The following is a 27880-nucleotide window of genomic DNA, read 5'->3' on the forward strand; positions in this document are numbered from 1 at the left end:
GTCATCTGGGTGACTATGCTGGACTTGTTTATTTCCTTAGTATTTTGCTGCAAGTGAGCTGAAGCCCATTTGACTGTTCTAAATATCTCTCACTAGCTTCACTCACTTCCAACTGAGCTTCAGATTTCCAAACTTCATCCTTGTACACTTGGTCAATGTACTGGTGTTGTTCATGGGCATCCAGTCCCTGCATCCCTTCTCTGTACTGGTGTTTGATTGCATGCCATTGTTTCATCTGTGCTGGCCTTCTGCCATACTTGCTCAATTTCCTGCACATCTGATTGGAAGGTTCTTGTGCTTTTAAGAGGTGGTTGTTGAAGTTCAGCTGGCTTTTCTTGGTCTCTTTGCCCTGCAAGCCATCTCCTGGGGGAACATGCTGCACAGATCTTAAAAGAAGCCATAGACTGCCCTCCTGTAGTCCAGGGCTGTAATTCTACCTTTTGTCTTGCTTACTTCTCTCAGGATTTTAGACTCCACTCTTTGTCATAGTTGCTGCATCCAGGACTGATGTGGACCTTTATATCCCTAGCCAATTCTCTCTTTTGAGAAAACAGATTCAGCAGAGAGTTTGTCCTAGGTGGCTTTTTGAGCAATTGCATCAAAAAATTATCACAAAGAGACTCAAGAAATCTCTTTAATTGCTTTCCCAGCTGTATTGCCCCTCCAACAGATACTGGTGTGTTTCAAATACTCTGTAAGTACCAGAGCCTGTGATCAGGTGACTTCTTGCAGTTGTCCATTTTGAGTATATTCTGAGACGTTTACATATATATTCTTAGGAGAATAGAAAGAAATATAAGGTCACTTGCAAAAATGTAAGAGACATCCCATGTCCCAGCTTAATTGTTGAGAGAGTCTGCCACTACATCAGCTGTGAAATAGTATGTCGAAGCCAACTGGCAGGAGATGAATCCATGTGAATGAGATCCTGTGGTTCTGAGTTGTGTTTTGGAGATGACATCATAAGTGTAAGGGAATTTTAAAGAATGGGATTTTAAATGGAAACTATTAACTGGCATATTCAAATCACCCAAGGATGAAAGAAAGATGGATTATAGAGGTTAGTGGAGTGCATGTTTTGGGTGTGAGAAGAAAACTGGAAACTCAGAGGACACAAGGGATAGACTGAGAAGACGCATGAGCCATGAAATAGAATTAGGGTTAAATAGATGAGGAGGATGCCGAGAAGAGGAGTAAGGCCATATCTTTGTCACCAGTTTTTCTCTCACTTTTCTGGAAAGAAATAAAGGTTTGTGTAGAAAGTTAAGTTGGTATAAAAAGGCATTGGAGAAGTGCTACAGGATACCTGGAAATGCAGATGTGGCGTGTTACTCAAATGAGGGTGTACCTGAAGAGGAAAACTTAGTTATGGAAGTAATCAGCTTAATATTTTGAATTATTTTTCTTGTTATTCCCATTTTCTATCAGATCTGGTGTGTAGAGTGTGTGAAGGCCTTCTGTGCATACTAATATCTTTTTTGTAAAAGCATAGTGTACTGTGGAAGTGCTTAAAGCATTTTGTTATTTTTTCTCACTTCTTTTCATCTTATTTCTTCATAATTAACCATGTAGTTGTGAAATACTTGATATTACTTGCATAATTTAAAATTTTGGATTTTGACAGCTTATGTGGACCATATTCCAGACTCTGCTTCCTCTTGCTTTTGAACAAATCTTGGGTTTTGTCTTCGTCACTTTAGAATATTGTTCTTGGTTGCTTTCATAACTAGCTTTCATCCTTGTTTGCTTGTTTGATGTAGACTGCATTCTACATCTGAATTCCTAGTTCTGTGATATGCTACTACAGTAGCATGTGACAGTCTGTATATTTATGAGGACTGATGATGAATGTACTGCCTTTGGAGATGAGAGTTACGAATGTTATGGAGAAAAATATGGGTGAAATCATGACACTAGGAAATTGAGAGGCAACCTTTTTTAAAAAAACAATGGCTGAAAGTGAAAAATTAAGAAAATCAGAGTGATTAATTAGGTAGAAACATTGAATAAAAGCAAAACTGAGCAGCTTTCCTAACCAACTGGTGGTTATTTCACAAAAAATGTTATATAGTATTAACTGATGCTGTTAGTCTGAAAAGAGAGAAAGGACTGAGATAATTAAGAGTGGTTCCTTCTCATATCTGGAAGACATTTCTATTATATTAATTTTGGAAAGTATTGTCTGAGCAATAGAGAAGATAAATCTGGCACTGTGGCTGTAATGTTTTTGGATGTTCTGTGGAAAATATGACCCAATTTTCTGTGGAAGACAGTCTTGAAAGTTTAGAAACTTTAAAAAAATATACTGCCTTCCCCAAAGGATGAATTTGATGTTTTTCTTTTTTTTTTTTTATTAACCATACCAAGTTATATACATACTTGAGGCCCATCTCACATTCTCTTTGCCACCTTTTGTCTTGCAAGCAGCAAAGTTTTGGTCGGCTTTTAATGTAACTTTATAGGAACGAGAGCTTTTCAATTATTTGCTTTGCTGGTGCTCAGTTCAATCATTGGTTACTGTGGCTTGTTTTTGTTGGCTGTTTCCTCTGGACTGTGCTTTCCTTAAGAACACATGTCTTGATGAAGGGTAGTTTTGCTTTCACTGAAAGAAACTGAGGAACATGCAGGAGTAGACAGGACATTAAATACAAACACAAATACACAAAAGCCAGTCCAGTCCAGTCCATTTAAAAAGGAAAGGATAGAGTGGGAAGACACTGATGTGCTTTCCAGCATGTTGTATTTGTATCAGTAGTGTGACTGAGTAATGCTGTCACATTCTGTTCCACGTTGCATGAAGCCAATGTTGCTTCTTTTCTTAGGACAGGAGGCTAAACTGAGGAAGTGGTGGATGTAACTCACTCCATTCATAAGGAAACAAGACTCATCTGTGGTTAGCTCTGTATTCCACAAACTCTTGTATTTTGAAGTGGACACATTTATAAAATTTACATCTGTGTTTTCAGCAGCTGAGAAATGACTTAGAACTATCAAATTTCCTTTCAAACAGTTGTCTTCTACTTTTATCTTGGCTTTAAAACTGGATTCCAGGACAGCTACCGCTTAGCCAGAAAACAGCTGTTTTGAGACTGAATGGTTCCTATTATTCTGAGGGATACTTAGAAGTCGTGTTTCTTTGCATCATATGGTAAGCAGGCAAAGGAATTTGAGTCCATTTAATTAACAGCATGTCTGGTATACTTGGTATTTTCCATGGAGTGATATTAATAGATGGGCTACTTTAGGAGCTATCCCAATGAAGCTCAGCTCTGATTCAAGAGCAGCTATTTAAAACAATCTCTGTGTGCTTTATCAGTGTAACAATAGTATACACTGTAAAGATTTCACTGTGTTTTAGGCATATGGAAATTAAAGGGTTAAAATGCTGTGCATTATGTCTCAAAGAATACAATGGATGATCCAGAAAAGGCCTTTTGTACAAAGTTTAGAAGCCTGTTAAGAAACACAATGCACTTTCCAGAGATGGGGCTGCCATTGGCTAAACTGCCTGGTGAAATTAGTCTTAATAATTAAGAGACATAGAGCTGAGCTGTCTCAGTAGTGAGTTTGGCCTTTTACTACTACAAGTAGTAGTTGTTTCTTTGTTTTTAGTTTGTCTTTTCTAAGCTGTGTGCACTGATTTATAAATTTAGTGACAGGCATTTCAACGCAAATCTTGATTCTTAACCATCAATTTTCAGTCTCTCAGCTAACAAACATCAGATCTTCTCAGGTTTTTCTATTTCATTTTTCATTTATAACTTAAAATTTTTCATTTATAACTTATAACTGGAAGACTAAAAAAGCCACAAACCCTTTTTGACATTTAATTGTATTAAATTCCTTTAGATAATTTCTTAGCAGTGTCTTACATTATTAACTTTGTGCATGGCTGGATGATAATTTGGCAAAATGTTCATTGGTCCAGAAACAGATAACTTGTGGCCATTTAGTAATACATTTTCTGAATCACATTTTCTAAATGAAGTTAGATCAACTGTCAGTTGTTAGACCAAAGCAGTGCTGATAACACAGGGATGTTCAGTCACTGCTGAGCAGCGCTTACACAGAGTCAGGGCCTTTTCTGCCCCTCGCCCCACCCCACCAGCGAGCGGGCTGGGGGTGCACAGGAACCTGGGAGGGGACACAGCCGGGACAGCTGACCCCAACTGACCAAGGGGGTATGCCATACCGTATGGTGTCATGCTCAGCATATACAGTTGGGGGTGGAAGGAAGGGTAACGTTCAGAGTGATGGCATTTGTCTTCCTAAATAACCATGATGTGTCAGGGAACCCTGCTTTCCTGGAGATGGCTGAACACCTGCCTGCCGATGGGAAGTAGTAAATTGTTTGGTTTGCTTTGCTTGTTTGTGTGGCTTTTACCTTATTTATCAAACTGTCTTTATCTCAGTGCACAAATTTTCTCACTTCCACATTCCTGATTCTACTTCCATACCACAGGAGGGGAACAAGTGAGTCACTGTGTGGGGTTTAGTCGGTGGATGGGGTTAAACCATGACATGAAGAAATGGAAACTTTGTGGCTCTTGTAGGCTTGCTGAAAAATAGCAAAAGATTAGCTAAAAGAAACTGAAAATTTAACTGAAGGTAATATGAAGATGCTTTTTTTTCCCTGAAAATATCAGGATCATGCTATTAGTAGAGCTGGAGTTTTCCTACAGATTTATTAGTTACATGTACTATTATAGTTCAACTATCCAGGTGAACAAATTTTGATTTAGTAAAAGTCTTCCTTGAAAGAAGTAATCTTAATATGTTTAGTGACCTAGTCTATAGGAGGTCTTATCTGAAACTTAGAAGGGGATTTGAGAAGGCGTACTGAAGAGAAATAAAAGCTGCAGCAAACTCATGAGTGAATTTATTGCATTCTTCAGCTGCATATTTGAATCACTGCCATGAAAATAAGGCATCCAGCAACACTGTGCCAAAAAATAACAGTCATTTTACAGTAAAATGGCCTTCAAAATGTGACACAGAAATTGTTAACTTAGTGTTTGCATAATTTATGAGTAATTTAGTTTGGGAAAAAAAAGGAACTGTGTGACTGCCAGATAGTGTGGGACTGAAGAGTTTGCTTCATTACTGAAGCTGAAGGTTGTGGCTACCCATAAAACTAGGACCTGGAAACAAGTGCAGCTCGGATGCTGAGGGTGCAAGAACAGGCTAGGGCTATGCATTAGGCTGTGCTGAGTCAGTAAAGTTGAGAGAGATAGTGGCAATGGCAATGTAAGTTTTGAGAGCTTAAACATATAATATGAAGGGTTTATGCTATTAAAAGCCAGTTTGGAAGTGGTAGGCATTGTTGGATTTTACCAGTTCATCTTAAAAATTCCCAGGTCTGATCACTTCATCATGAGTTAATTATGCATATACCCAGGTAAATATGCATGCACAAAATAGTAATGTAAACTTCCTGCCTCGTTATAGCATACCAGATGTGTCATATTTGTACTGAACAACTTTTCCTTATTATGTTAAATGTTTACAGGTGACTCAGTCTGTAGCTCATCTGTGTTTGCCAGTGTTGAGTGGCAGTTGTACTGCATACATTTTTTCATTGTTTCCTATCTCAGGTGCTCATAATTGCCTTTATTTCTGATTGCTAAGAAATTAGGGCTCTTGGAAATGTTACATGAGTTGGGGAGAACACTGCAATTACTTTTTAAACTTGGGGGTGAACTACTTTGCAGGCTTTCTATTAAATTGGTAACTTTTTAATTGGTTATTTCTTGCCTACTTTCAGCCTTCTGCTAGATGATTTTCTGGAACAGACAAACCAGCAGTGAAACTTGTGCCTTTTGGCAAAATGGTTTATCTGTTGCTTTTTCCTTAAAACTAATGTTTTTCAAAAAAAATTGAATGTGCACTTGAGGGTTATGACCTGGTGGTTATTTGACACAAACCACCCCACCACCACCACCACACACAGTCCCCCTTTTGTTTTCTTTGTCAATGATGAATACAGGTCTAAAAGCAAATGGTAGAGAGAATAACTATGAATTTCCATAAGCTATCTCCACATGAAGAACAGTAAGACAGAAAGTTATGGCAATTATTTTACGGAATCAGAGATCCAGGTTTAGGCCTTTGTATTTGCATCACTTAGAAATAGAATGCATTATTTTTGCTAAATAAATATACTGGGGTTGGGGTCCTCTTCTTGAATGCATGTGTATTCTTCAGCTTCAAACCACAAGCCTTGAGAACACATTTGGTATTCAGCTGTCAGTTTGGTGATATGGCCTGAAATTAAAAATCTTTCAAAAATTCCGGTGTAGCAGAACCAGTAATTCATCAGTTCTCTTCACTGCAGTGAAGAGGGAGTGTCTGTGTAGCTATGTGCATATATATGTTCTCGTGGTGGGTTTTTTTGTCGTTTTTTAGTAGTCTTGCCCCAGGACAAATGTTGGTGGCAACTGACAGGGTTTTGTTGGGTCTACATTGGACGAGAAATGCTATAGGATGAAGTATAAAAACATCAGCTATTTAAGTATATAAGCACTATAGAAATAGCAGAATTAGATAAAACTACAGTAACATAATAGTGCCAGCAGTAAAAAGAAAGATGACATGTTACTGTTCAATGAAACTTAATAGAAGTATTTCACATTTACTTTATGTAAGAACATCTTTAGACATAGGGTTTTAAAATGTACTGTGGACCGAAAGACTGCTGCAGTGCTGCTCTCTTTTATATTTTCTGGTTCAGATAGAGTAGGAACCTAGTGCTTCAGTCTAGCGGTTTTCTTGTCTGGACTTTGACAGTCTTAGCTTTCCATGTGTTTTAATACTACTGCTGCTAAAACAGTGAGAATGGTTGTGCTTTTAAATATGTGAGTGTTTTTGCCTTAAGTTACTTTATAGATCTATGTACGCTTCCCTGTTTTAATGCATCAGCATATTGAATTGCTATTCATAGGACTGACTGGAGTTTAAACCCTTGAGGAAGAGTCCTGTGTTTCTCATTCATGACTGGTAATGTTCATTCTGTCACTTTGTCATTTCCTCATAGTGTTGCAGCAGTGATTTCCCAGATTAGTTAGATTTGAGCAAGCTCTGGGTCCTTTTGTTTAGGATACATGGTAGTACAGCGTAGACACACGTTCATGCATGGAAATGCTGCTGATCTCCTGCTTTGGCCTTGGAGTTCAGAATTCTAAACCTCGAAATCCCTGTTTTGCATGAAAGTGATGGCATACCACCAACTGTTTCTGCTGACATTCCTTGTGTCTCAAGATCTGGTTTTTGCCACAGGTGGAAACACCTCATTCTTGACAAGCCCAAGCAGCGAGGAGGCCTTGCTTGTATAGAATCATGTCCAGATACATAGGTTAAACATTTCTGTGAACACCCATGCTGACATACAATTGGCATTCTTGAAACAAGCTTCACAGACCACATGAGAAGTGACCTCCTTCATCAGTTCTGTAAGACTATGGCAGCAAAGGACTTACTTCCTATCTCTGCTATAGCAATTTGATGTCAAATAGATAAGCAGTTGCACTAGGCACTACAATTTTATTTTAGATATATAATGTTGTACTTCTGCTCTCGTGTTTTCCTGCTGTGAATGTAGAGTTGTGGGCCTTCATCCCCTCAAAGTCCATAAATCAGCCCTTTTCTGTGATTTAAGACACGTCTGCTGAACAGCGCTGGTTAGTTCAGGTGCTTAGGTTACAGTTGTAACACACGGGAAGAATTAATAGGCACATTTAGGGCAGTAAGATTTTTGCTGTATTTAGTTTTGCAGTGCATTGTCACTGCTGAATTCTGTGCATTTAGCACAAAGGCAGGCTCTTCAGCTGTCAGTTTGCAGACCATATCGATTACAGCAAATTTTAACTAGTCATTCCAAGTCAGTCTAATAGAATCCCATAGAAAAGTAGTCCTTTATAGAATGCTGGCTGGAGAGCCTGGCTTATGAAAAACTGTTATCAGCCCATTCTTTCAGACAAGGAACATGAAGGAACGGGGTGGTGTTTGAATTGCTGTAGCGTTACTGCTGGTTAAAGAGGTGTGGCTATGGAGAAAGGACACGATGTGCTAAGAAATAATTACTGGATGCTTGGACGCAGCAATACTCCCAGCAATGCTGTCTTGTCTATTGAATTGGAGCCATGCTTGCAGATGAAGGAGCCCTGAAAGGTCTGTACACTCTTCTTTGACTCTGACACGTACAAAGAGGTCAAAAACTCTGGAGCATTTGAGGACAGGAAAGGAGGCAAGCGTTCTTTGAGGGGCCTGGTAATATTGTGGGGTTACAGTAAACATGCCAAACCTTAGTGCTGGCATGTTGGGAAAGCAAATGTTTAGATCAAGGGCTGAGGGGCCGAGTCCTTGCAGTAAAGCTGAAAAACTGGAAGTCTTTCCTCAAAAAGAAATTTTAGGTTATCAATTATTTATGCATACGTATTTTAGAATTATTGTAATGACGAAGTATCACAGACTTGCTAGAATAGCTGGAGTGTACTGGCAAAGTCCTCGCTGCCTAGGGCTAGCTCAGACACTACCTTCACTCACTACAGCCTTGCTTCAGATTGCCAAGAGGTTTATACTGCAGCCTCTTAAATAGACAATTTTCATTTTACTGTTGGCAACAGATTTTGGTGTTTTGTAGCTTTCTGGAACACTGGTCTTTCTGTGCATGTGTAGTCAGCTTTCTCATTAAATGTTTACAAATAAAAAGGTTATAGGCTATTAAAGGCTAGAGTTTGAAGAAATGGGTATGCAAATATACACTGTGACAGGATGGGTGGAAAGGAAGTGGCTCTGTTTTGGATTTCTTGCTTGTGGGTTTTTTTTTGGTTTTTTTTTTTTTTTTTAATCCAGGATATTTTTTCATCTGAATTTGAAGGTGGGGGTGACTTCTTTCTGGGTATTGTGCATAAATGACTCGTGCATTTTTAGGTGGCAGAGGGTAATGCTGCCTTTCTAGTAAAGGGATGAGGTATTTTTTCTACTTTGTACTTGACTGTATGATTAGTTAACACAGATGTTATCTGATGATAGCTCCTTGGTTATAAAAAAGGCTTTAAGCAATAATCTCTGTTGACTGATAAAATCTTCCAGAACTTGTAGCCTTAGAGGTGTCATTTGTAAGTGCATTGCTACTATTTTCCCTTCTTGAGAATAGAAAGCAAAGGATAATGCTCTACTGGGTTCAGTCCGTTGGCTTTTCTTCCAGTGTGTGTTTCCTGGAAATCTCCCATTTTGGACAGAGTAGCCTTCTTAGAAATTAGCTGTTAGAGTTGTTAAAACTTGAGTCAGTGCCATACTGGATATATTTATTAGAGCTCTAGAGATCTTTTCATTTCTGTAAATGTCAGTCATCTTACCCAGAAGCAGCTTTGAATCATAATGAAACTTGCACGACCATAATCTGAAGGTGATGTCCGTTAAATCTAGTTCCAAGCAATTTCATATTGTCTTGTTTAAACTGATGCATTGTTAAGTGTTAGATAAATCTGAATACATGTGTAGATTTCAAGGAATACTCAAGGCAAATTAACTCCCATGAAATAAATTGGTAATTATTATAACAATTACAACGCCGTAATTTCTCATTATTTTCTTTCTTTAGTGAAATTAGATGTATGATTCCTTTAAAAACTTGTATTTCTTTTATTACTTTATGAATATTTTAGCAGAGAGGGATAGCAATGTAGCAGAATATGTTAGTCTGGATGTTTCAAAGCACAGGGAAGAGCAATTTTATGCTGAAAAAACTCACACTATGGAAACTCACTGTTACTACATCCAGTAATTAGAACCTTAGACCTGCAACTTGGCTTTTAATGCGATTAGCTCGTGAAGTGCCATTCCTCTAGAAGAACAGCAATAGAATATGTAGGGGTAATTCTGCTGGTGCAGACTGTCTTATATTCAGAAACTAAAGAGTATATCTTAAACAAACATTTTGCATCTTAATTCAGTGCTTAATCCAATCTGATTTCCCTTTCTCTGGCTATTACTGCTGTGACAAAAACATGAAGTATTTGCTATTAAAAGTAATCACCAGTTTAACTTTGAATGGAATAAAGGGAAGTTTATGTAATGAGGTCTTGTGGAAACCTTGCATACTTTATGAAAAAAACTTTTTTTGCACTGTTGTGCTTGACTGTGTACCTAATGAAGGGGATTTAAGAAAGGGACTGCCAGCAAGCAGAATACCTTCTGATAGTCTTATGAAATTTTTTTTGCTATTCAGGTAGGATGGAGGTTTTATACTTCTACACTTAAAATGTATGGGGATATTTTGTTATGAGCTGAATTATCAAACTTAAATTGTGATGGTCCTTCAGCCCTCATTACACGGATAAGCACAAACTTCTGCAAGGCCAGCACACTTGAACATAATATGTGACAGATTTTGAGGGAGTTGAGGCAGAGTTTTAACTTTGTAAGGACAGTTTAATTCCTGTGTTTCAGTTCTGTCATAATGGAGAAACTAAAGGTCAGTAAATGCTGTATAATCCTAAACGTGAGTGAAGAAGAGTTTACACTGAAATAGCTTTTTTCTGCTCTGAATCCTACGGATTTACAAGTAGGTGCTTATTTTGTGTAAAAACCAGACATTTCAAAGAAAAAACTACCCCAAAATAAGCTTTATTGCAAGAAAAGTGTTGTCTTACTGATACAGACCTTCAAACAAAACTTTTTTTCTTACAAACTTTTGATTAAAAATGTACAGTTTCTTTTTCTTTTCAAAATCCCCAAAGTCAACAAAAGAAAAGAAAAATCACTGAGTATAACTTGATATAATCTTTGGTCAGCACTGATATGCAACTGAAACAATCCTGGAGTCAGCATGTGCTTTGGCTATTTTCACATATGAGATTCTGTTACATGACGTTACAGGCACCAGCTGTCAAGAAAAGCACCACTGAGACATAAACTTAACACATAATGGTATGACATTTTTTAAAAAATTACTAAACTAAATGTCAACTCATTGTACAAACATCTTTCTTACAAAATAAGCTATGATAAAATGAGGCATATGGTGTATAACTACAGTATTAATGAAACTTATAACAAATGGATTTCAAATACACTTTTCCTTGTCTGCGCTGCATAATTAGTTTGCACATATGGCAGTCCTGATACAGCTCTCAGTTTTAAGTAAATGCACCATTAATTCAAGCCAGCACCAAACAGTATGGAACATCATGTGTTCCCTTCAGAGAGACGTTTTCTTCAGCTGCCTACATTAATGCAGATTTGTAGAGCACCCTTTCTGAGAATGAGGTGTGGTTGCATGTGTGGTTCCTTGAGGTTACTGGAAGGAAGTACAGTACAGTTTGGTTCTGCAATGCTAATGGTATTAAAAGCAGTCAAGGTATTTTGCTACAGTGGTTGTGCATCTTCCATTATTTGATGTGGCTGATTCAGAATACAATCCTATTGAGCTGCTGTGAAATATGATCTCCGCAGAGACTGATATTGCAATTCTTACCCTTTAAACTTTTTTTTTCTTTTGAATACTCAAAAGCTTTGCAAGAGCACTTTAGAATATCCAGAAGATGTACTACAGTGCTCTTTCAGCCCTGATACATTTAAAAATTACTTATATACTATTTGGATGACTGGCCCAAATACAAAAGGAAACATCTTTCAATTTTTTTTTTCATTAAGAAAGTACCTCTAAAATGTTATAGCTCAAATTTATAAATGTAAAGAAAACCAAGCAAGTTTCCCTTTTTGTTTACATAATTTGTTATTTTCTCCATATATTACTGCATTAAAAATAAATAAACTATACTTTTTTTTTAATTAGGAACTATAGCAAAATACCCAAAGTGTTACAGACTGCTAACAGGAAAAAAAAAGCTCACATCTTTGTGCCATTAGTGCCATGTGATGACTTCTTGAACTTTAGCTTTTTAATATACTTCAATTTGAGGTTATATAACAGATACAGTAACCATGATCACCAATGTAATCAAAGTTTTGGCAGTGGCAAGGGTGGTTCTGCAGTCTCGGCAGGATGGAAAGAAAGAGGTCTTCCCCTCTTCCTTCCTCCCCCAAAAGTCAGTGACTGTTTCAAAGCCTTTGAAAAGCAGGTATGCTCAGGTGGGTAGAATAAGTGAACAGAAGTGACTGAAGAACTGGACTCAGTCTGGAGGACAGCTAGTAGAGGTCTATCCACAGCCTCATTCTGAGAGCTTCCCCAAGCTCTCCCAGGAGGTAGTTGTCCTCATTGCTGTCTTCCAGCTTCTTTAGCTCCTTTTTCTTGTATAGAGGAATGCTTGTGATTTCCAGTGTGTGAGTTCCAGGCACCGACTTTTTCTTAACTGTGTGCAAATAACTCAGTCCATCCCTCTGATGGATTTGAAAGATACCATCATCATTGCCATGTGAGATGATGTAGCGCACGTGGTTGTTAAGGGGCTCAATGGCTGGGATGAGTTCTAGGATGTGCTCCTTATTGTCAAGCCTGGAAACGTTGACTCTCATCTTCAAAGGACTATCCATGTCTAGACTTTCCAAGCTAATCTGCTCAATCTGAAGTAAAGGAGGAAAGATTGTTTAAAGCAGGAAAGAAACAGATACTCACTTGCACTGACAGAAGAAGAATAGGTGATTATTAACAGTTTCTGCGTTTGTCAAAATCTAGCTGTGAAAGAATTGTAAATCCTTTCCATCTGGGAGAACTGCTTGATTCCATATAACATACACTGTAAATCTTAAAGGCTTCTCACACAGGCTTAACAGGATAACTAAAGTTACAACATCAGGTCTACAGAGGGTGTTCAGATTTCAGATTTGTTTCAGAATCTATTCAGCTTCATGCTTGCAAGAAGTCCATGTAAAGAAGAGACCTATGTTTACTACTGCACTAAAGGCTGTATGCGAGGCACAGTCTTGTTCTTATGATGCATATCGGTGAGCAACATTACAGAAACACATACCACAACAGTGTATGGGAATTCCCTGAAACTTCTGGTATAATTGTTTTAATGAATGCAGGCTCAGCATTTGGTGATAAGGAAGTACAGTGATTATGAGGGAAACTGAAGTAAGGAGAGAACTGCTGCATTGTTAGCTGCCTACAGAAAGGGCTAGTATGTCACATTGTCCAGTTAAATCCTATCTGGACCACTGAAAGGAGTGTGGAAAAAAGTTCTAGCATTGTTTTTCTGACAAATCAGTTGCATGTTCCTTTTTAATTTGAGCTTCAGTATAGTTATGCTGCTGGTGTGAATCTGTCCAGAGGTGTTAGCTGTGAACACGCTTGGGGGCAGGGGGTCAGAATGAGTGCATTCCCAGGAAAAGCATCTGACAAGCAAACGCTTTTGAAAGTGATTTTGCAAAAACATATACACTGTAGTCTTCTTTAGGAAACCTGATACTAAGTGAGGTACCTAGCCTACATGTCAAGATCATTTCACGCTTGTAAGGATAGCAAAGGATTTCTTTCTCCGAGGGGATTCCAATCACACGTGAATACATATGTGTACTAATATGTAATGTAATAAAAAACACTTGGTGAAAACAAGGAAAATTTGTGGACAGGAGCAAGTACTATAGTGTTTTAAATACGGCACCCCACAGACACCATTAGTAATGACAATATTTCTTTTTTCACATAGTTTTATGGATATGAAACCTTTCACTTTTACTGCTCAGGTAGTTGTAGTATTAAAAACTGAAAAGGTTAATGCTATTAAAAAATGGAATAACCAGATACAACAATTATGAACCAGATATGAAATTAACTGTGCAAAAGAAAAAATGCTTTCTGAAACATCCATGTACTTCTGTGGTGGGTTGACCACAGAATTCAGACTGGAACAGGTCAAGTGGGAGTGGTGGTGGGGATGGAAAAGGGTTGCTGGGGAAGTGTGGATGTGTGTGGGGGAAATCAAACATTTAGATTTTAAGTGCAAACACTGCATCCTTTAGAGCAGAAATTACAGATTTACTGGCTTCTTTAGAAACTTTGCCAATACAAGAACTGGTTTTGATGGCGTTATGTGAAGGTGTGTGTACTAGGACTGGAGCTTCTGGATTGTTTTATGCCTCTATCCTTTTAGAAAGGAGACTTGTTTCCCTGTTCTTTCAATGTAATTTTTGTGGCTAGCACACCTTACCATTTTAGTTGAGGGTTTGCATTTTGCCTGTTCACATGACACAAATCTTGTACCACTGAAGGAAAATCTGTGTGTCGCTACCTCTAAACTGAGTCAGTTTCCCATTACTGCAGATTTCAAAATCAGACCTAATGCTACAAGACAACATCGTACCACACAGATAATGTGGACTACAGATATACAGGTATACTCTTCTAACTTTTGAAAAAAACATCTAAAAGGTATAAATAGTAGGACTGTCCTTTCACGAGTATCACATAACTCATTTTTATAAGCCTACAAAATGCAGTGAGAAAAATACCGGGTCTGAAGTCTAGTTCTCTAATACCCTCAGCAATTCTGCAAATACTGGACTATAGTGTATCAGCTAGGTTATGGGCGCTAGTCCCCCACAACTGTGAGCAATCATGGGATAGACACTTAAGACTAAAATGATCTGCAAGAAGATCTATTCAGCTGTCCCAGACCATAAAACGCTATCCGATCTCTTCCTGACTGCAGAACAGGTTGCAGACATGACTGGTTTCCTAGCTCTCTGTAACTAGCAGGAAAATTACTTCTCTGAATATTATTTTGAGGAATTAGAACACATCTCACACTACAAAGGACTCTTTACAAGCCTTAGAAACTTGATCCATTCATAGTTGTTGATGTCCTTCTGATTGCCATATCGTTCCTGCCAACAGGACCCAAGTGTAAATACCACTGAGGTGGGGGAAAAAAGATTTTCGCTGCTGAATGTGGACTGTTAAAAAGTTCCCTCCATTTACTGATAGTGATGAGTATCGTATCTCTGAAAAATAACTCAAAGTACATTATAGTGCTTATTTATCCTGGTACGTACAGTGTCATTAGCACTTCTCTTCCTCCTGTTGTCTTTTTCGGGGTAGCCATTGATTTTACACTCGTAACATGCTTCAGGGGACAAAGCACTCTCTTCATCAGCATGTCCATCCAGTGGCAGGTACTGGCCTTTGTTAAATCCCATCCCTGAGACACAGTGGCTATTGAATAAAAACATCTGTTTTAGTTACTTCTTGCAGTTTTATGAACTGTCCTGTTAAATGGAAAGCGAGCGTATGTAATCTGTATCACAGTGTCTGCACCACCTGCCTTTCCCTTCCCTCAGCAGGAGGTCTGTGCATTAATTTTCTTTGCACTACTGTGGCATACTGAATGAAATACAGTCTTTGGCTGAAGGCCTGTAGGTTTTTCTGATTTTCATTTACAAGTTTTACAAACAAACAGAACAACACCAGCCTGCCCTGAACTCTGGAACTACAGAACTTAGCCATTGTCATGTACCAGAACAATGTTAATTTGTGTTTAATTTTCTGAGTTGATCAGTGTGGTGTAAAACCCTTAATTATCTCAGTACCTATCCTTCTGCAGTAACAGTCCTCACTGAGCCGGTTTGTGAAGGCCTTCTTGTGCTGATACTGGAGGAGAAAGCAGAACCAATTGTTTAATGTTGCTTATATACTAAATTTAAAATTAGCATCATGCTGGATGTACAGACATGCCTTTTTTTCTAGGATATTTTGTTCAAAGGGAGTAGAAAAGATGACTTAGTAGCCTGTCCTTAGTTTGCACCTCTGTTCTTCAGTCTGGCTAGTGTCCAGCCTTTTTACAGCCTTCTGAATGTCTATGATGAATGACCTTGTGGAGATACTCACCCTTGTCCAACTCTGTAATAGCCAGGTGGACAGCCACAAAGATAGCCACCTTCAGTGTTGGAACAACCATAATTGCAGGGGTTCTTGGCAGAAGAACACTCATTCACATCATGGCATGCACTGGAGAATTGGTCATAAGAAAATCCAGATGGACAGGCACACTTGTAACTTCCGAGTGTGTTGTAGCAAGAAGCAGAGCCACACATGTTAGGATTGGAGCATTCATTTTCATCTAGTAAGCAAAACAAAGTATATTGATACCTTCTTATCTGATAGACATCAGGTAAGCATGATGTAGCTGACAAGTCAGAGTAGCTGCAAGTCCTAGGGCTCTGCTGCATCCTTGACCTCAGTAACCTATAGACTTGTTCTCTGAAGAAAAAGTATACTGGCAAAGGCCCACAGAGGACAAATGAGCTGGAATTCCAGTAATACTCCAACCGTGATAGTATTCTTGGGTGCCTAGTGATGGGGCAGTTAGCACACACTTGTAGTGGAAACCTGCAGGCTCTGTGAGGGGGAAGACAATCTAAATATCCAACCAAAATGAAAGAGAAAAGGAAGTACTGTCTTCACTGTGTGGATGTTGAACTAATATACAGAGAAGACGACTCCTCCAGTCACTGTGACTGATTTGGTTCCAGGCTATACTGTGAAAAATGACTGAGGAAAGTAGCTTGTTGTATGGAAGATCATGCTTTTGATAGTTGGCATGTGTTGCGTATTTTATTTCTCTTACCAAGGTACCATTTCCCTGTAGGTGTTTTCCTCCCCAATACCATTAGCACATGCTTCACCATTCTTGTCTGCAGTTACCAGCAGACACAAACACATTCTTTTGAGGACTATCTGTAATATTCAGAGACTGTTGCTGGTTTGGAGTTTTGTGGGAGTTGTTCATTGTGTATTCCCACACTGGTCCTTTGCTTTCTTTGCTGTAGAGCAGTATTAAGGAAGGAGTGATGATGGTGGTTGGGACTTCAGAAAAATTGCCTGGTGTGCTACTTAGTGTGAAATGGGTATAATAAACTAATTTATATCTCCAGTATCAGGACAGTAAAATCAGCCTATAAGAAATGTATGGCAGTCCTCACAGCCATCCTCTGATTACGACACCATTGACAGAGAACCGTGAAAGCAAACTTGAAAAGGTAAATAAGTTCTTGCAGTGCTTTGTGAACAGTACAGGATGGGGTTATTCAGGTGTGTATTGGTTTTTATTAAAAAAAATAATAATGAATTCCCCCATTTCATTTGCTATGGGAGTTAGCTTAGTTCATGAAACACAGAAAATAAATGATGGATTGATTGAACTAAACCTACAATAAAACTCCTGAGCTGATTAATTTGTCCTTGTCCCCTTCCCAAAGAAGTAATGTTGGCCTCAAGACTGTATTTTGGAAGTAAGAAACCCTTAATGGTTTTGCTGGTATTTTTTCTCCCCATTCACCATAGATGCTATTCTGTAGTATTCTCAAATTGCTAATAATGGTGAGTTATTCCTACTGATGAAAGGTAGGAATTTTTCTCCCCCCACCACCCCCCAGCAAAGGTATTTACACTGATGCTTTCAGGAATTCAATGATCATCTTTCCACCTTTCTAAGACTGGCATTTTTCCAAGGAGAAGGGAGTCAAAATTTAGGCCTTACTGTAAAAACTCCTTCTCACACAGAGTTTCAACAGGGTGTGTGTGCTTTCTTCTTACCTCATGTCACTTTTTTGTGTTGGGAGTAATTAAGTGTATGGAAGGAGAGGGAGAGAGGAAAAAAACATTTGTGTCTGCATACCCTTTGTCCTGCTCATTCTTGTTCTCACCTGGCTGTTGTCACTATAAACACTATGACACCTTTGCTATTTAATGTATTGGGTGCAGTTTGTTTCCTTACCGACACATTGATTCCACTGGTAATGCTGAATATACCCTTGTGGGCATCCACATCTATATCCACCCAGGATGTTCTGACAGCCATGCTGGCACCTATGGTTTCCATCACATTCGTCCACATCTTTGCAATTGGGAGAGAAGTAGAACATGAAAGAACACGTGATTACACGTGTTGCCAAATGCGTTACTCACTTCGATCACAAACATTGAAACACCAGTGTTTATGACAGAGTACTGCTATAGAATGGAAGCACCATTCAGGTTGGTCTTTTGGAAAGCCTGAAAGTCAATAAATGTAGTGTTCTTTCTATCTATCAATAATCCGATCGGAGCTTTTCAGCCTTTGCATTATTCAGATTTGGAGAAGAAACATTGTTTCTGGTAATCCCACATGATGTTGCTTTGATGTAACATTTAGAATCTGAATGTTTTTTTTATTTCAGTTTTCAAACCAACTATGTTGGACTACACTTTCAGTTTCCTGGAACATACTGAAGTGTTTGAATATGAGCAGTACATATCAAATTTGGATGTAAGCTTTTACCTTTGCAAAAAGAATCTGAAAAGTCTCTGAGGTATGTGTAAATGAAGGAGAAAGCCACAAATCAAAACCAAAATGTAAAAACTCAGTCATCTGAAATAGTGTCTGCTGTTAGAAATAAGTAGATTGTAAGTAGCCTATTCTGTCAGGTACAGTATGCAGTTCTAGTAGAAAATAAAAAATCATGCATGATATCACAGATTCTAAGTTACACTCCAGTTGTCCACAATTTGAAACAATGGAACTGTGATGTTCCAAAGCCTGAGGTGCAGAAAACCATCATGCAAGGAACTGAAAGGGAACTGTCATTTTATCACTAATGGCATATAGAGCAGTTCTGATATGCAAGTTGTGTACATATCTTGTAAATGCTTTGATATGCATAATTTAGCGTTTTGTTTCGTAGGAGCTCGGTAAAGTACACAATAACGATATATCTAATTTATGAGGAAAAAAGTAATCTGACAGAAGATAATGCTTTCTAAAACTTTTGGCTGCATATGTTCTGAACTGTTACTCTAGAAATAGGCTCCAAATAGCAACTCCTGTTTTAAACGCTGTATCAAGGTAGTTGACATTTTGAGATGTCATAAATTTGTGCATGTATACCCCTGCATTTCTAATTCTCAGCAGCCAGATGGCCTAGTACTACCTTTTAATTTCTTCATTGCTCAATCATCTGTTTGCACACTGAAGAATCTGGAGCTTTCAAATAGAGATTTCATGACTGGGGGTCCCTTTTGGGCCAACAGAGAGAGATGAATCTTAACAACATAATTTGTATTTTAACTGTAGTGAATTACCCTTCTGAATGTGTATCTCTACGGTAGAATTCTTAAAGTAAGGAATTCGGAATCCAATCTTAGATCCCTCAGGTGGGGGATTACAACTAGTTAAAACAAAAAATTGTAAAGAGATTCTGTTTAGACTGCATGAAAATGAAAAAGAAGAAACAACTAGACTTTTAGAAGCATAAATCTATGTGAAGTTGAAATGGCAGCCTGGAAATAGTTGTTCAGTAGTTCAGCTAAAAAGCAACTTCTTAATCTAATTTGTGTAAAAATTACTCAGGCAGTATGTTCTTAACATACAATTATGCTTAAAGTTACTCGTATACATTCCTATTTCTATTTGGTATTTACTTTTTCTACAGCTGGTGCTCTGTTTTATCCGTCTTTGACAACACAAGATTCACTAGATGCAGAAGTAAGGATTTGCACCACAATGAAATTGACATTCACTAGTTACCTTCACAGTTTAATCCAGTAGAATCCAGAGAAAATCCCCTTTGACATTCACAGGTAAAACTTCCAGGGGTGTTTTGGCAAACTCCTTTTGATCCACAAAGTGATGGCTGAGAACCACATTCATTATTATCTTAAAAATGCAGAAGAAGAGAAGCTTGGTGTACCTTGTGGCATGATTTTAGACACATTCATATAACATTTCTTAAAGGGTTAAAATCCACAGAGGTGCAACAATTTACTTTGAAAATGTAGCTTTTCACATGTAAATGTCAGGTGACCTGATGATTCATGCAAAGCTATAAGTAATTATTAAATTGGAAATGCAAGCTGTAATTTAGTTGTAAGTGCAAAAGACCAGATATGTAATTGCTGACAGTGAAAAATACCACACTTCTGCATTAGCTGCATAAAATAGTTTCAGTTAGCAACATTCATACATTCTAAGATCTAAAGACATCTGTATCTGTTAAAAAAAATACAGTCTGTTTTTGTTTAACTACATTTACAATCAGATTTTGATACTTTACCTCTTTGTCTCCATGTGGTTATACTTAGAATGTAATAACATGTATTAAAGATGTACGGCTGTTTACTCAGCAAGAAAATACAAATGGCAGAGAGACTGATTTTTCTTTAGCTATAATTAATGCTTTTCAAAGTCTTTTTTTCTGGACTCCTGACATTATTGCTGTGTATTGTTACTGTTTATAAAGAGAGAAAGAAATAAGCAAGAATTGAGAATGTTCTTATAGAAAAACTGATGTTTTTCCTACCAATACAAGCTGTGTGGTGTTGTGTAAAACCAGGTGGACATTTGCATGTGAAGCCTCCAAGGGTGTTGACACAGAGGAACTGGCAATTGTGTTGTTTGGTTTGACATTCGTCAAGATCTGAAAGTAAGAGATGCTTTTGTCTTAAGAAAAGTCAGCAAAAAAAAAGTACATTTAGTCTAACTTGATAAAAATACCACACTTCAAAACTACTTTCTTTTATGTCAAGGTGCAACGAAATTAAAAATTACTGTGTATAACTTTCTTTACCTTTACATGTCTTTCCATCTTCTTGAAGGATGTAGCCTCGAGGACATGAGCACTGATAGCTCCCTTCTGAGTTCTTGCAGATAAAATTGCACGGTTTAGGAGACTGGGAGCACTCATCAAGATCTACAGAGAGAAAATGTTAAGTATTTGTTTTATTGATTTCTTTGTCTTTGAAGGGTGTTTTCTAAACAGCACTATATTTAACAGAAACATGTTTGTAGAAAAAGCCCCCAATTTACATTTCTTCAGAGTTCCTTTTTTTCCTCTGTGGATTTGTTGCTATGAAGTTTCTATGGGGTTGTCACTACAGTGACAAACTGAGTATCTTGAAAGAGTAACATACTAGAGTGACAGCAGCATTAGCATTTTCATCTAAGGACCAAGTATTTACTTTTGGGCATACTATGGTGTACTTATATATGTTAACAAATGGGGAAGTGGGAAAATATAGACCACAAAGTAATAAGCTGGTTTCTCAGTCAAAATGGTTACACAACTGAAACATATTTCGGTTCTTATTCTGGTGCAGGAATATTGCCAGTACAGCTTATTTCCCAGTTTTCCAAAATGAAATACCAAAATGGAAGTGCATATTAGGAAAAGAAAGATAGAAAAGATGGAAAAGAGATAAAGAGAAAAAACTGCTTCGATACAAAGGTTTACAGAGGTTGGTATGTCAATAAAAAAATAACTGATTATTAAGATACTGAATCTTACCAATACAAGATGTGCCACTTATGTCAGTGGTATAGCCAACTTTGCAAAAACATCGGAAGGAGCCCATAGTGTTTATACACTGTCCATTTCTACATAGGTTTGGCATGACCTTACACTCATCAATATCTGTACAGAAGATATTAAATATGTCACTTTTTAGTGTTAAATTTGACTTTTTTCTTCTCTTCTATTTTTTCACTGTTCCTCATCATCATACTTATCATAGGAACTTTACCCTTTCTCTTTAAAAATGGATCTGAATTCAAAGTCAAACTTCTTTCAGATTTCCATTATTGGTTTTTTGTATCAAGACCTTCCTGCTATTTCATTAGGTACTCATGTTACACTTTTGTGAGGTCAAAATAAATAAAAAAACCCCATAGAAGTTTCTTACATGATGTCATATAAGATGATGTCAAAATTTTTTCACCACAGTGTAAAAACGTATGTTCGCTTCTGCTTCTGTGTGGAAATAGTAACTCCAAAGCATTCACTGGGACTGTTGTTGGAACAACTGTTGTTGCCTTTGCCATGTATGCAACTTCTCAGCATACAAAAGCTTTGGGATCATTTCTAGCTTTTAGTTACTGGTTAGTACCTCCTGTTTTAGATCCCAGCCCTGAAAATTCTGCAGAGCTCTGTGTATTCTGGTTGCAGCTACTGTTTAAAGGTGTTTTTAATTTCTGGTCTCTCAAGAGCATTTGAAAAAGCAAACTTTGTTCACAGGCATTCTTCAAAGAAACTTCAAAGAAAATTCTTCATTTTCTTAGACATGTGAGCATATTCTTTTCCCCTTTTGTTCCTTTTTTTACCCCTGCAAATACCTCTTCCATCTGTAGTATAGCCTGGTCCGTGTGGACAGAGCTTCTTGTATTGAGTGGTTCCGGGAAGCGGGCAGAGCTCACACTGGTTACCCCAGCCTCGGCTTCCATCACAGCAGCACTCAGATTTAGTGACAAGATTCCGGCTGCTTGAAGCCATCTGACACATTGTCTGTAAAACTTCAGCAAAGCAAAACCCTTGGCGATTATCTGTAAGGAAGAAGTGGAAAGATCAAGACAGAGTAGGAGAGAAAGATCTGATCTGTTAAGCGTCTGATGTATTATTCTGGCGTTCTGTCAACACATGCAAACACTAGATTATTAGCAGCTAGTCTGTGAAGTCTATTTTGACTTAGACTTTCAGATTTGTTGTGCCTTCTGATAATTTGCTGCTGTACCAAGTGTATTCCAGACACCCCTAAAGTTCAGTACCTGCACGGGTTGGGTAAGAGTTTTACTTCTAAGAAAGCTGCCCCCTGGGGTGTACCCGCTGAGCTTGCTTAATAGTGAAACAGGGCCAAACTGAGCTTCCACTTAGGCTGCCTATGTTTGGCTTGCACTTGACAAGTTGGAGTGGTGTTAGAAGTTTGTTTTACTGGCCAAAATATCATGTTTGATCATCTGTAATTACACTGATGTGTTTTAAATGACAAAGCCCTTAGCACTTAAAAGTGTCTATGAAACTCAGTACTTTTTCAGTGGTACTCCTATTTTTTGTTGGGCAATAGACCCAGTATAATTTATATGGCCTTAGGGTTGGTCTGTCCCTTTCTAATTCTGTTTCTTTAATTTGTAAGGTTAATACCTGTCAATCATAAAAGAGGAACAAAATCTCAGAGTCATTAAGCTCCTGCAAGTTTTCTTCAAACTGGCAGCTGAGAGCAGAGATGGCAGCTTCCAGTACTAATGGAAACTAAATTCTGCAGAGATATATTCTAAATAGTCTATGGCACCTGTCTTGTTAATTAAAATGGAGACATTGCCAACTATGGTCTAGAAAGACACATGTTTTCAAATGATCAATATTTTTTTTCTCTTAAAGCAAAAAGTTAAAATCCTTCAGATCCCTCAGCATGTGTATATGTATCAACACCCATCTGACCTTCTCTTTCACAACTATGAATAGAACCGGTACATTTCTTACATGAATCAGGTAAAATGCAGACTTTGGCTTTAGGCAGAATGTACTCTGCGTGCTTGGTAACATAACTGTTTACATCAAATAAATGTGTCCTTACTGACAGGCTGTAGAGTTGTGTGGAGAGGAACCTCATGAAGTTCCACAAAGGCAAGTGTAAGGTCCTGCACCTGGGGACCAACAACCCCACGCACCAGCACAGGCTGGGGGCTGACCTGCTGGAATACAGCTCTGCAGAGGACCTGGGAGTGCTGGTAGACAGCAAGTTGCCCAGGAGCCAGCAGTGTGCCCTGGTGGCCAAGAAAGCCAGTGAGATCCTGGGGTGCATTAGGTTGTCCTCCCCCTCTGCTCTGCCCTGGTGAGGCCACATCAGGAGTGCTGTGCCCAGTGCTGGGCTCCCCAGGTCAAGAGAGACAGGGAGCTACTGCAGAGGGTCCAGCAGAGGGCTGTGAAGATGATGAGGGGATGGAGCATCTCCCTTGTGAGGAAAGGCTGAGAGAGCTGGGCCTGTGTAGCCTGGAGAAGGGAAGACTGAGAGGGGATCTTACCAATGTCTGTCTACAAATATCTTCAGGGCAGTTGTCAGGAGGACGAGGCCAGGCTCTTTTCAGTGGTGCCCAGTGATAGCACAAGGGGCAATGGGCACAAACTGAAACACAGGAAGTTTCATCTGAATATGAAGAAAAACTTTTTTACTTTGAGGGTGACAGAGCCCTGGAACAGGCTGCCCAGAGAGATTGTAGAGTCTCCTTCTCTGGACATATTCAAAACCTGCCTGGACAAGATCCTGCACAACCTGCTCTAGGTGAACCTGCTTTATTGGGGGTTGGGCTAGATCATCTCCAGAGAGAGATCATCTTCTTCCAACCCTGACCATTCTGTGCTTCTGTGATTTTGTGAAAGTCAGTTGTGTGAGGCAGCATGTTTGCTGCAGTAATTTGCAGGACTCAGCAGATTTCTGTTCTCCTAGAAAGTTATATATAATATACAAAATAAATACATATATACAATATACAAAGTACATAATATACAGGTATTTTTGATGCAAGAATACTAATAAATACTCATATAGTTTTATTATTGTAAAACACTTTATATAGATATATACTTAAACATTGACCATGAAAAGGTAAATTTTGCAGTTTTCTTTGATTTCTAAAAAGGGAACAATTAATACTGTAGTGCAAATGACAAGACTGAACATACTGAAAAGGAAATATGAGGTTGATGAATATATCCCCCTTCATCAGCATTTGAAATGAAGGCCTGCCTCAAAACTTTTTAATACATCTTGCAGTTTTTTGTATTTTGCATTCATAATCTCTGTCTGAATTAAAGGTACAGAAAATTCAGATGCCCAGCTGCAGTACTGTAGTGCTCAAGATTGCACTCTGAATGTGCAAACAATTTTGCTCTGCATCCTAGTTTTTGATCTAAGGTAACTAATTACTGATTCTTCTTTACAAATACCTGTATTTTGTCTGGATAGTGTTGCTCAGCACCATATATCCTTCAATGTCCTTTGGAAATAAGACACTTCTATGTGAGGCCCCTGATTGCTACTCAGCTGACATTCTCAAGATGCTCCCCATTCCTATAATTATTTAATATCATATGATTGTTTAATTAACAAAATCATTATTAGATTTCTGTAAACATGAGAGTTATATGGCCTTACTGTTGGCCTGTCCACGTAAGACAGGTACTCAGAAGCCTAATTTACACTCTGCATCTTTTATACTTCAATGCAAGATTAAATGTATATGAAAGAGGCATTTACCAAGACACTCAATGCCTGATGGACTTGACAGAAATCCTTCATTACATTCACATCGGTAGCTCCCAATAACGTTCATGCAACGACCATTTTCGCAGATACCTGGCTTGGTGCGGCATTCATTTTCATCTTTACAAAAATATAATAAAAAAATCAAATAAATTATTACAAGAAAATATATCAGAATCATAGAATGCAGTAATTATTCCGCAGTAATATTTGCAAAATATGTGCAAGAGGAGGACAATCAGCAAATAATTAAGCCTGGAAAGGGTGTTCCCAAAAAAACCTATCCTATTGCATTCCTTATGCACTACATCCTAGGATGAAAGCTTTAATTCTTGCATGTTCTGTGGAACTTATAACTAGAAGCAGAAAACACTTGCAGCAGAAGCTCTAGTTGTAACTTTTTCCTGGCAAGTAAGATTTAAATAAAATTGGAATACATGCACAATTTGAGTAACAAATTTTCACTTTGTAATCACTAAATAAGTGTCTCTAAATACAGTTTGACCTCTCCTTAATCAGTCATATTTCAATCTGCATATAATTTCCCTCAAACAGCTTATAGTCTGTGAATTTTCTTTCCTAGTAATGGCACAGATACTGTAAGCCATTATTCATCTTTATAGATGCCTAAAGTAAAACCTCAGAAAAACCTCAGGTGATTTAGAGGCAGCACAACATAGCAAAAATGGCAGAATTCTTGTTAATACAGATAATTTTCCCTGAAAAAAATCATAGAGTTCTGTAAAGGACAGTACTCATTCTCTTCCTGAAGGAATATTGTTTTAAAATATTTTCATTTAAAGCATTCACTGACATTATTGTTTAGATTTTGGGGTTTTTTTTTATCTCTGAGCCAATGACAGCCTCAGCTACTTCTGTTCACAAAGAACTCTGGAATTTCTTGGGGTTTTTATGTACCACAAGAAAGTACAATCTGCCAAAATGTAGCTACCATTTCCCCCTCAACTAATTGAGAAAATGATGGAAGAAAACTGTTTGCTTACAGGATGGAGAATTATTTTGAACTATGGCAGTTTCCACATCTTTTGCTTTCCATGGCTTTTATATGCTGTTTCAGAATCTTACAGTTTTAACTCTTTAAGAAACTGCCACATTATTTATAAACAGTGTTAATGCTAAAGGAAATGTAACTTTTTATTTGTGATAATTTTGCTTCCTACTCATCAAATGAGGTCTCTTTTGTCTGGCAACTTAATTTTTTAAATCTAACACGTTTGAAAAACTTTCTGATTTTGTTGTACAACAAAAGAAACAAAACCAGAGGTTTTCTTCTGAAGTACTTATTAGCCATTTAGAACTACTGTCAGATAAGGTCAAACCTTGAAACAAAAAAAGAAAGTTTAAGATGTTGCACATCATTAGCTGTCCTGAGTGTGCTTTATGAATTGCTATTTTCTGTTTTTCTTTATCCATATACAGAGGATTTTTCATTTGCTTGCTTCTTTGTATTCAGTAGATGTCCTCTTTCTAAGCTTTACCTGTGCAGCCTTCTCCATCAGGTCTATGGGTCATTCCAGGAGGACAAATGCACATGAAGGTACCAATCAAATTTTTGCACGTCATGCCTCTTGATTCACAGTCATGGAGTCCTTCAGCACACTCATCTAGATCTGGAAAAAAAAGTGTATGTATTATTTCCAGTAGTTTCAGTTACTGAAAACAATTAGCACTTTCTCAAGAAAAAGGACATACGGACTTCCTTAACTAACAAGCACTGAAGAAAAATCTAAGAACTATGTTTAATTGCAGTCATTTTAATCTTTATGAACTGTATCATCTTGTCATGCTAACGATGAACTTCACCATTGTGACCTTCTTGGCTTTACAATCCCCATCAAGGGGTATACTTGATAGTAAAACCACTAGATACTGGTTCTACATGAGTTCTGAAAGAGTAAATTATCATCTGCTGGGCTGTTTGCTACATTCCACTGAGAGTATAAATGTAAGGTGCACAGAAATATTTGGATTATGCTTTAGCCAGTACAGGTTGATGGAAGTTGGGGAGAAGTTTATACATAAGTCATTACCTTTGCACATCTTTTGGTCTTCCCTTAGTTCATAGCCAATTGGACATGTACATTCATAGAAACCATAAGTATTGATACAACGAAAAGCACACAGCAAGGGATTCTGAGCACACTCGTTTATATCTGAATAGAAAGGAAAAAAATAATTATTCTCCACAAAGTTTTTAAAAAAATCACCAAGAAGGTTTTCTAACACCTACGCTTCTCTTGTCAGCTAAAAAGTATCAGAAATTAATAATGCAAACCAAAAACTTGTGGATGTTTGGTTTTGAGTAGCCAGAGAAAACTGAAAAAGCTTTGCTTAAAAATAATAGTATAATAAATATGGAACTACTAGAGCTTAGAATGACAAGTTGGGACATGCCTATTTCAGATTTTTATTATATGATCATTTTTTAATGTATTTTTGTGTGATGAGAGTAGTCAGCTTTTTTCCCAACTGAAAAAAAATTAAAAAAATCTTGCTTCAAAAAGCAAATAATTGTGATTCAAAAAGTACAAAATTTGTAAGAAGGATACTGATCATCCACTGAAAGCAGAATGGTTGTACACTGCTCCCACACTATGAAAAATCAGAGGTACTTAATGAAAGTAATAGGGTATTAGTTTAAAACAGATGAATGAAAATACTTCTCCACGTACTGACAGTAGTGACATTCTGCATCTTGCTGCCACAGGAGGCTGTGCAGACAGATGGTATCAGCAGATTCAAGACTGTACTGGCCAGACTCTTAGACAACAGGTCTGTAAGTCGATACTAAACCCACTCTGCAGGGAGGCATCCCCCAGTTCACATCGTATTTTCCCTATATCCTTAGCTATTGTATTAAAGGAGTGAACTGCAGTAAGTTCACCCTAAAAC

At 37.9% G+C, this 27880-nt stretch overlaps 1 protein-coding gene across 1 annotated transcript in view; it reads right to left on the reverse strand.

Moving 5' to 3' along the window:
* Positions 1-10618: 10618 nt before the first annotated feature.
* FBN2 (fibrillin 2) overlaps positions 10619-27880 on the reverse strand; it is a 177992-nt gene continuing 160730 nt past the window's right edge. The window contains exons 54-65 of the mRNA XM_040580766.1: positions 27019-27141; positions 26467-26598; positions 24962-25087; positions 22047-22253; positions 21223-21348; positions 20506-20628; positions 20239-20355; positions 19467-19595; positions 17679-17798; positions 15791-16022; positions 14959-15118; positions 10619-12525 (exon numbers count right to left, since the gene is read on the reverse strand). Coding sequence (XP_040436700.1) covers positions 12151-12525; positions 14959-15118; positions 15791-16022; positions 17679-17798; positions 19467-19595; positions 20239-20355; positions 20506-20628; positions 21223-21348; positions 22047-22253; positions 24962-25087; positions 26467-26598; positions 27019-27141 — 1970 coding nt within the window. The 3' untranslated portion in view covers positions 10619-12150. The remainder of the gene's footprint in view (positions 12526-14958; positions 15119-15790; positions 16023-17678; positions 17799-19466; positions 19596-20238; positions 20356-20505; positions 20629-21222; positions 21349-22046; positions 22254-24961; positions 25088-26466; positions 26599-27018; positions 27142-27880) is intronic.

This window comes from Falco naumanni, chromosome Z, assembly GCF_017639655.2.
Source record: "Falco naumanni isolate bFalNau1 chromosome Z, bFalNau1.pat, whole genome shotgun sequence".
NCBI lineage: Eukaryota > Metazoa > Chordata > Aves > Falconiformes > Falconidae > Falco > Falco naumanni.